Source organism: Bradysia coprophila, unplaced genomic scaffold (assembly GCF_014529535.1).
Source record: "Bradysia coprophila strain Holo2 unplaced genomic scaffold, BU_Bcop_v1 contig_232, whole genome shotgun sequence".
Taxonomy (NCBI): Eukaryota; Metazoa; Arthropoda; class Insecta; order Diptera; family Sciaridae; genus Bradysia; species Bradysia coprophila.
In genome coordinates, this window is record NW_023503493.1 from 13,445,529 (window position 1) to 13,455,167 (window position 9,639).

At 36.1% G+C, this 9,639-nt stretch overlaps 1 protein-coding gene across 2 annotated transcripts; it reads right to left on the reverse strand.

The window, feature by feature from the left end:
- Positions 1-1,083: 1,083 nt before the first annotated feature.
- On the reverse strand, positions 1,084-2,712 carry LOC119076787 (ATP-dependent RNA helicase A). 2 transcript variants are annotated; one of them, XM_037183748.1, is made up of 3 exons: positions 2,625-2,712; positions 2,063-2,213; positions 1,084-2,014 (listed from the first exon to the last, which is right to left on the reverse strand). In XM_037183748.1, the coding sequence occupies exons 1-3, from the start codon at positions 2,640-2,642 to the stop codon at positions 1,389-1,391; spliced, it is 795 nt and encodes a 264-aa protein (XP_037039643.1). In that variant the 5' UTR covers positions 2,643-2,712; the 3' UTR covers positions 1,084-1,388. The 2 variants fall into 2 exon arrangements, with proteins under 2 accessions (XP_037039643.1, XP_037039642.1); XM_037183747.1 differs by having other exon boundaries at positions 1,084-2,213.
- Positions 2,713-9,639: the final 6,927 nt, after the last annotated feature.

The following is a 9,639-nucleotide window of genomic DNA, read 5'->3' on the forward strand; positions in this document are numbered from 1 at the left end:
AAATACAATGAAAGATCTTTCTCCGAATAATTATACATGGAAATTATTCCAGTCGTGAGTTAGCTTTACTATTTTTACCTATTATACAAACATTATTATGATTTGTTTGAAATTTTCGTGACTCTCGCGATTTTTTTTTCATGTTTCATTTTTCAACCGCTCTATCTTCTCTACTCTTGTTTGTTTATCAGAAACTTAAATTTCCACTTTAATTTGCGACCGATCAGGCGAGAAGGTGTAATTTTTTCGCTTGATTTCATTTTCACACAGGGAAAAATTCCAAACAAAATGCTACTGCACATTGTCCGGCAAATTGAATTAATCAAGTCGATGCCAAATTTCAGATGAAATTAATTTCATTTTACCAATAAAGAAAAAAAAAGCTGACTAATTCCTCATTGACATCGTTATTAGAGACAGACATACCAATAATTTTTTTTTCAGTTTATTTGAGAAGATGATGCTTAACGTATTGGCATCCGATTCAAAAATTTACTCATATGACCGACTAAAAAAATGATGTGAACAAAACTTCCTTTCACCAGACTTTTCGATTCAAAAAAAAAATTTGTTCATTGAAAGTAAGAGTAGGTAATCGTTCCAGCCATCATCGTTTCTTGTATATATGCATATAAAATGATGTTCAATTTGCTTTTCGCTTAAAATTAGCGCTTTTCGTTTTTATGAGAAAACTGCAGACTGCCGGGCTGGTGTATAACAAATGCGAATCAGAAAAGAAGTTTTAATTTTTGAAATGTTGAATCAGTCGACGTGAGAACAAGATGTATGAACTGAATGAGCGTTCGTAATCGCTATAAACAATCAATTTCCTCGGTCTTACATAATGACCAGCATGATGATCAAAAGTAAAATTCTTTGTTTTTATTGTAATTGCAAAGGCTGAGAGTGCGGAACGTTAAACCGGTATGGTACTGACGATAAATGCAATTGAAGTGAGGTACTTATAATGTTTGAATGGTTAGGATGCACAGAGAGGTAATTATCTTCGATGATTTTGTGATGGTAAACAATTTGTAAATTATGCGATTTGAAATTCGTTAGCGGGAATGAAACTAAGCGATAAACGGTGACAAAATTTTATTTTAAATAAAAACACTTACGACCTATAAATAAAATATTAAAAAAAAATATTTACAAAAGAGAAACATTCAATTTCAACGCAATTTAAGAGGATGGAAAGTTTGCGTTGAAATTATCATTTTTTTTCCGGTTCACACATTCAAATATAGAAACTTAAGTTCTATGCATATCAGGGTAATTGTCCATAGTTTTTCCTAAATCATGATCAGTTTAGAGTGTTCGCTGTCGGTCATTTCTTTTTCTTCTTAATTTTTAATTTTTGGTGAATTTGACATTATGCAATTGACTTAAAATGGAGCACCGTAGCTGCCGCTTGGTGTTCTTGGCGACGGACCAGATGGATATCCACCATTCGATGGTCCTGATGGATAACCACCGCTTCCACCACCAATTTGGCCTCCGCTGCTCGATTGCGACTGTTGATGGAATTGGGCAACTTGAAGGGCTTGAATTGCATTTTCCAAATCGATACCAGTGACACGCGATGAAGAACTTGGTGCGCCATAGCTTTGTGATGGTGGTCCGTAGCTGCTTGATGGTGGTCCGTAACTTCCCGATGGTGGTCCATAACTGCCAGATGGTGCTGATGGATATCCACCACCACCACCACTGCTTCCACCGAAACTGCCGCCACCGAATCCACCGCCACCGAATCCGCCTCCACCAGATTGACTTTCTTCCTTTAATAGGATTTGTCGTACTTGTTCCAACAATTGTGGATCGACGTATTGTCCTTCGGATGTTTGAACGCCACTTGGAACAGCTTGGTATCCACCGCCACCGCCAGATGAAAATCCTCCACCTGACGAAAATCCACCGCCTGACGAGAATCCACCGCCTGATGAGAAACCACCTCCACGTCCACCACCGCCGCCTCCTGAAGCATATCCACCATTCGATGCATAACTGGTTCCACCGCCACCAGATGAAAATCCACCGCCACCGCCAGATGAGTATCCACCGCCACCACCAGATGAGAATCCACCGCCACCACCAGATGAGAATCCACCGCCACCACCAGATGAAAATCCACCGGAACCTCCTGGTCTGTTATATTGATATGGTGAAGGTGGTTCTGCAACAGCAACAGCAACCACAGCGAATGCTAGAATCTGAAACGAACAGTTCAAATTAGTTTCAAATCAGTCTGGCAATATTTAATGAAAAAATAATTTTTTTTATTCTTCTGCACATCTTTACGGATTGAGAGAAGAGTCTCTAAATAATTTACGTATAGAAAATGTAAATTCGAGAAGATGTTATTCATATAATCCACTTTCGGTTCAATCCAAACACACTGAATTCTAATTTTTCATTGTTTTCCACATCACTTTCACATCACGTTTGTATTTCTCCATAAATTTAAGAATAATCCTCATCGGGTCAGGTATAGTTCGCCGATTATTATATACGTTAACGACTTTTACTTTTCCATGTCTTTCTCGTGTGCAGTTAAACAATTTTTTCGATTTTTTTTTTCTTCGTTAAAACACTAAACACACGATTTTTTGTCTGTAACTTACCGCTGCGAAGGAATTCATGGTGCTTTTACTTTCAGTATTCGTTAAAAGGAATGGTGATTGAATGTGCCAGCCGTTGTCTAGATGACCCTCTTTATACTACTCCTCGAAAAGTAAGATTTTTTTTTCGTTTCCATATTAAACCAAAACATCCGTTGGCGGGGAGATGATTTTTTTTTTTGTTCGTTACAATATTTGAATGTCTTCTGCTTTATATCTCGTCTCTATGTTTTTCATTTATTTTATTTTTTTATCCATCTCGTCTTTTTCACCATTTTTTTTTGTCTTATTGTACATTACAAAATTTTATTATTGTACTTGCGATACACAGCCAGTGTTTATATACATATATGTGCACAAAAGTATGATATAAATGTTATAACGATTTATGTATTTTATTGTGAATGCAAGACATTTTCTGGCTTTTAAGCTACACTCATAATGTATGATAACCAATACCTTACCTTCCTCAACTGCAGTGCCGCATTATCATCTTACCGATCGTTCACCATTATAATAATCTTCCTCATCATTATTCTTCTATATATGTTGTATAAATGTATATATACTATGGCAGGTGATGATGTTAGAGGAAAGAAATTATTTTTTTTTCTATTTCTGATATTTTTCTTTTTGAAACATAAAAACATAAAAATTGTGCCAGCATTTCATTTTTGTATGTAGATTTTTGTAATCACATAATTTTCTGCCAACATTGTTGCCGACAAATCGTTACAAAATGTGTACAATGGACACATTATCATGAGGATGCTTGAAAAGTTGATTTTGTGGAATTTTTACAATTCAATTATTTCATCATTAATTGAGAGATTTTTTTTTCTTCTTCAGCTAATGATAACCGTAATCAACATGCAAATCTCGTGAAAGAGTTGTAAAATTTTTTGATGAATTTTTTTTTACTTCACCAGATCAATGATAGAGACAGTGACCTTTGGCAAGCGGATATGTCGTTCGAGTGTCGAGAGTGCCGACAAAAATGAGTGATTATAAGCTAACAATAAGAATGTGAAGTAGAAGATTATCACCTGCACTCATTTTTTGAGAGATCAGAAGAAGTAACAGATTAGAGAAATATACTAACCCTGTTGACAGAGAGTTCGTAACAGCAGGAAGCAACGTCGTCTGTTACCATCTACCTGACTGGATGGGAATGTTCTTTTCGTTAGTTTTTAAGCAATCAGCGCCATTTCCAATAATTTCCCCATATTTCAATTGACTCAATCGCGAAAATATTTAATAATTTTAACTTACTGTTGTAACGACATATACTCGCGAAATATTGGAGTGAGTTTCTATCAAGGGTTACTATTCATGCTATTTACATATATTTTTTGTCGAAGTGTCTAGGGGTGATTTCTATTGACTTAAAAGTACTTCAAAGAATAGTAGACCATAAAAAATGACTCCCGTTATACTGTTCCAGACGGTGACGCTGTTCCAGCAGTAGAGTCTCCAGGAAGAAACGTTGCAATTTGGCAACAACAACACTGGGGAACGATAGTGAGGCCACTTACAAAACCGCATAGTCCGCGAACATCAATATTGTAAAGAAGACGGACTCTCCGAACAGTTGCTATGTTTTTGGTCAAGCAAAAGGCTTTCATTATGCTTTTAAACCGATATCGACACATTTTTTTTCGACTACAGGCACGATTCTGAAAAGCTATGGGTGGATTTTCGTCCTGATTGTAAATTACGTCGAAAAATTTTTCTAGCACGTCAGGATCATGAGCCATTTCCGTTGAAGGTTAAACTGATATTACATTGGTGTAAGCGAGACCAATAGTGTTGTCTCTCTCACACCAATGTAATGCCCATTTAACTTCAAACGGGAATAGCTCATGATCCTGACGTGTTAGAAAATTTTTCCGACGTGATTTAGAATCAGGACGAAAATCCACTCATAGCTTTCCTTTCTATCCTTTTGTTTCCTTTTAAGGAAAAATGGCCAAACTCAAATGTTTCACGAATTTCTAAAATTATTAATTCGACGCGTGGTTTCCATCAAATTCATAATAGCCAACCGATAAATTATCGGTTTTATGTTTGATTTACAATCGTAAAAGTTTTGGCGATAAAAACAAAAATTTGCATTTTTTTGAAATATATTTTCGATTGGATTTATGCAAAAACGTCTGGCAAAAATAAAAGTAAACAACAGAAATTTTCATAAAATAGACCATAAATTGTAAAGATGGTATCCTATCACCACATTAAAGTGAACATAGGTATCACAGAAAATGAATATCGGAAGTTAATTGTCTCGGTCAAGGTCGTCAAGTGAAAGAGTTTTAATTAGTCATCAGATTAAAATTTTTCCTATTTTTGCAATCTAGCAAAAAAGTGAAATTTTTAATGATACGGAATAACAGTTAAGGACATTAGTTGGTCCTCATTATGTCATTTTCTCTGAAGGTCGAATTATCTCCTTATCTTCAAGAAAAATATTACTCAAGCTTCAATCCAGAAATACGCCCCTTCAAACAGACTATTCGTCGATAAGGGAATACATGCTTTTGAAACCTAAACCAAATTTCTTATTTTCCCTAGATAAGCCACTTTCGACTCTAGGGAAAACAAAAGCTTGCAAAACAATTAGTTTAACGATTTTCACAAGATAATAGTTATTTGTGTATCTGTTTTGGACGATTGTTTTTAGGCAATGTCGCGAGTTGTGCGAAAGTGCCTAAAATCAATCGTCCAAAACAGATACTCAAAAAAAAATTCATGTAAGGGGTCAAAAACCAGAGAAAAATCTCAAAACTCCCTCATTTTCGGCCCCAACACATGAAAAAGATTTACTTTTGTAACAATGGTTCGAAATAAGCCCTCTGGATTTGTACGAACATCAAGTTGGTAAGATCGTGGACTGGAGATCAGGAGGTCAGTGGTTCACGCTACAAGATAAACACTTTTAAATAAAAAAAAAATTTCAAATCAAACAAATTATCCGATGAATTAATACAAAAAATAAGAAGTGCAGAAAAATAGTACATTACTGCTATAAGGATGTATATAAGAGCCGTGTAGTCATACGAGAGTTTACGCGAGTATTAGTATTAGTATTACTGCTATAAGGATGTATATAAGAGCCGTGTAGTCATACGAGAGTTTACGCGAGTATTAGTACGAGGCTCTTATATACATCCTTATATCAGTGAGGTATTTTATCGCAGTAGTCAACACGATAACTCGAGTGAATCTCAACAGATTTTAAAAAACTTTTTTAGCCCCGTACGAAGTACGAAGGGGCTTATAGGATTACGATGCCGTGTGTAATTGATGGAATTCGAAGCAGACGGTAAGGGCAAAGTGTTTGCCTATGTTCATAGATAACAAATCAGCAATAAAAATTATGTCTGTCCGTCTGTCCGTCTGTCCTTCTGTCCGTCTGTCCGTCTGTCCGTCTGTCCGTCTGTCACGTCGATATCTTGAGTAAATCAAATCCGATTTCAAAAATTTTTTTTTTCCCTGAAAGGTAGTTGAAATAGTGAGGCTAAGTTCGAAGATGGGCGATTTTGGGTTGACCCCTCCAGAGCTGGGGCCCCATAAGTGCTTTAACGTTTTCCAAAGATTTCTCTGGCCATTTAAAGGCTACACTTGTAAGTGATACATCAAATGAAAGGTATTTACAATACCTATCCACAAAAAAAAAGTTTATGGAAATTGGATGACCGACTCGTGAGTTAGACCCCTTGGTGTGAACTAGGTACAGGGCGGCAATCCGTTTTTGCTTGTAGGTTAGTCAAATTTGAACGGATTTAGATGGATTTTGATTTATTAGGTAGGTATTGACCGTACCAATCAGGGAAAAAAAGTTTATGAAATTCGGTTTACCGGAGCGTGAGCTAGGTCTCTTGGAGTGAGCTTATATGTGGCTACTCGGCCGTACAGTGAAGGTGGTGTTTTTTGTTAATATCTCGAGTAAAATTTAACCGAATTTCATGAATTTTTTTTTGTTTGAAAGGTACTAACGAATGTAAAGCAGCCGTTGTACTTTCCACCTCCTAACAAAATGGCCGTCGGCCGCCATTTTGGATTTTTGTAAAATCAATATAAATCGGTGAAAATGATAATTCCAAAATCACTGATCAGTGGGAAGTGTAGTTTGTGTTACTTTTGAAAGGAACGTCGTACGGGGCTTCGTAATTGCGCTATGCGCAATTTTTAAGACGTACACATTGCATAAGAATTTTACGACGTTTACGGGCGCAATAGGCTAACGGTAAGAGTAGGGCGACGGACGAAGTAGGGTCACGTGCGCAATAGATGTACGGGTTTGTACGGGGCTCAGTCGCAGCAAACGCTCCGACTGTTCTGACGGCTCGTTTTTAATCGACGAAGTATTGAAATCCTCAGGTCAAGTTCGAAAATGGGCAATATTGGTTCAACCATCTGGTGGTAGTTTTTGAAAGAAGCATTTTCTGCTTTTTGTTAACACGACAACTGGAGCAAAGTTCAACAGATTTTCAAAAACTTTTTTTTAATCGACGAAGTATTGAAATCCGCAGGTCAAGTTCGAAAATGGGTGGCATCGGTTCAACCATCTGGTGGTAGTTCTCTAAGGAAGCCTTTTCTGTTTTTTGTTAGCACGACCACTGGAGTAATTCTCAATCGATTGAAAAAAAAAATTTGGTGGAGAATGGAATTAATTCCTGAGGTTAGGTTCTAAGATAGATTATGTTGGTCTAACGAACAAGCTGATGTTGCTAACAGAATTTTTGTATCTATTTCAATAGTGTTTTTCTTGTTATGTGATTTTGCCTTGTAAACAAAACCGAATAAATAGAACAAAAATTAACGAGTGTGAAGTGAAGTGCCTCGCTTCGCTCTGGCCGCAAATCACACGAGTTTAAGTTTCATTGAAAACATGTGTCATTTTGACAAATAGATACATTTTGTTGAACACATTCATTACAGTTTGTTTGAAATGTCAACTTGAAGAAAAAAAAAAGTTTTTATCAGGTTGACATTTCAAACAATCTGTAATGAGTCTGTTCAATAAAAAGCATCTGCGTGTCACCGCCTTAGTCATCAACTCAGAAGTGTGTCAACCTGTTCTTTCAGAACATTGCGAAAATGGGTGGTATCGGTTCAACCATCTGGTAGTAGTTCTCAAAAGAAGCCTTTTCTACTCTTTGTTAAAACGATCTTGAGTCTTGTTATTTGATTTTGCCTTGTAAACAAAGCCTAATAAACAGAACCAAAATTAAGGAGTGTGAAGTTTGCGGCGAGAGCGAAGCAAGAGCAGCGAATCAAACGAGTTTAAATTTTATTGAAAACATACGTCATTTTTTATCGGGGCATTTTATATACAAAGTTTCGAAGATTTTCAGTGAAACTCAACATAATTAAATCATCAATGAGAGATTTATTAGATCGTTCTAGTAGTCCTTCTTCTAAATGCGTTTTTGTGGCCATCAACATACAATAGTATGTTACATACCAAGGATCAAAAAGGTGTGTTTTAGACCCAGGTGGTGAAAACGTCCAGGGATGGAGCGATGCGAAGCGGAGCGGAGACTAAGGGCGTTTTCACCACCGTGGTCTAAAACACACCTTTTTGATCCGTGGTTTGTATACTATTTTTCTTCCTGGAGTACCAAAGTCACATTCCGAACAAAACATAACAACAAAACTGAACAACTTACCGGTGCAAAAGCATTCCATATTAATGCCGAAAGTAATCCGTATGAATGCCTAAAGATGTCCGTTCCGTGTGCATGTATTCTCACAAATGTCGAAAAATAAGTAATCTGTAGGAATGCCGAAAGACATCCGAATGAATGCCGAAAGCAGTCCGTATGAATGCTGAAAGCAATCCTTATGAATGCATTGTCACAAAACACTAAAAACATTACATTCGCGTACATACAACAACTTGACACATTTGGGAAAGAATAAAGATAGGATCGAAAATGACATAAGCGGGAATGAAAATTGAGAGAAAATAGTAGGGGAGAATGTTGCTCTTTCGGTACTAAATTTGGTGAGTGAATGTGACGGTTTTGGTACTACAGGAAGAAAAATTACATTTCATTGAAATAAATCAATAAATCATTGCCAATAAAAATACTATTGAAAAGCTCAGACAAACAGTCAAGGGATCTGACCCATCCAACAGGTGGGACGTAGTGACCATCGAGATGAGTAAAAGTTCCCAAGGGCTACAGCTCGGTTTCGCCTCGGGTCGGTTTCGCATCTTTTGCGTAAAATTTTCATTAAGTTTGGAAAATGGCTATAACTTTTTCAGATAGATAATATGATGAGTATAAATGATGGTATATATTGATTCATAATTACCACTTTTTACAATGTGATGATGGTACAGGCGTTACATAAGGTATCATTTAAATCATATCTTCGCACATGGCGCCAAAAATTTAATTTACATCTTTCCCATTCATTTTAAATCGATTGTAAAAATGTTTATTTGCATTAGAAATTGCCAATTGTAGGCAAAAAAAAAACTTATACCAAAAATACACTGATTTATCGACAGCTAATTGCCTTGTATATCTTCTCTTAGAAAAACTTACAATTTCATAAATAAATAAAAAATTAATAATCGATACGAATATCCGAACAGACGCAATATTTAACAATTTTTTTCTGCATAATTTTCGCGTTCATTATACGACAAAATGTTGGAATATCATTCCGAAATCGAAGCAGAAGATGCGTTGTTAATCGTTTCATTTGCATTCGATGTTTTGGGCTAATAAAAATCAAACTTTTTTCAATTCGTTCATATATCAGAATCAACATTTGAATATTATATATATCTGGGGAAATGGGGAAATAGCTCATTGGAATTTTAATTGTTAATTTTTCTGGCAAAGTGGGACGATTTTTGTTGTGGCGGATGTATGATGTTTTCGCGACTCTAGTGATTCGTTTGTTGTTGGTTTTTTCGTTGTTGTTGCTATAAAAGTGAGATTTTGAATTGTTTTTTTTTCTTTCGACGAAATCATTATTGTTTTGAAAAGAGAAGGTT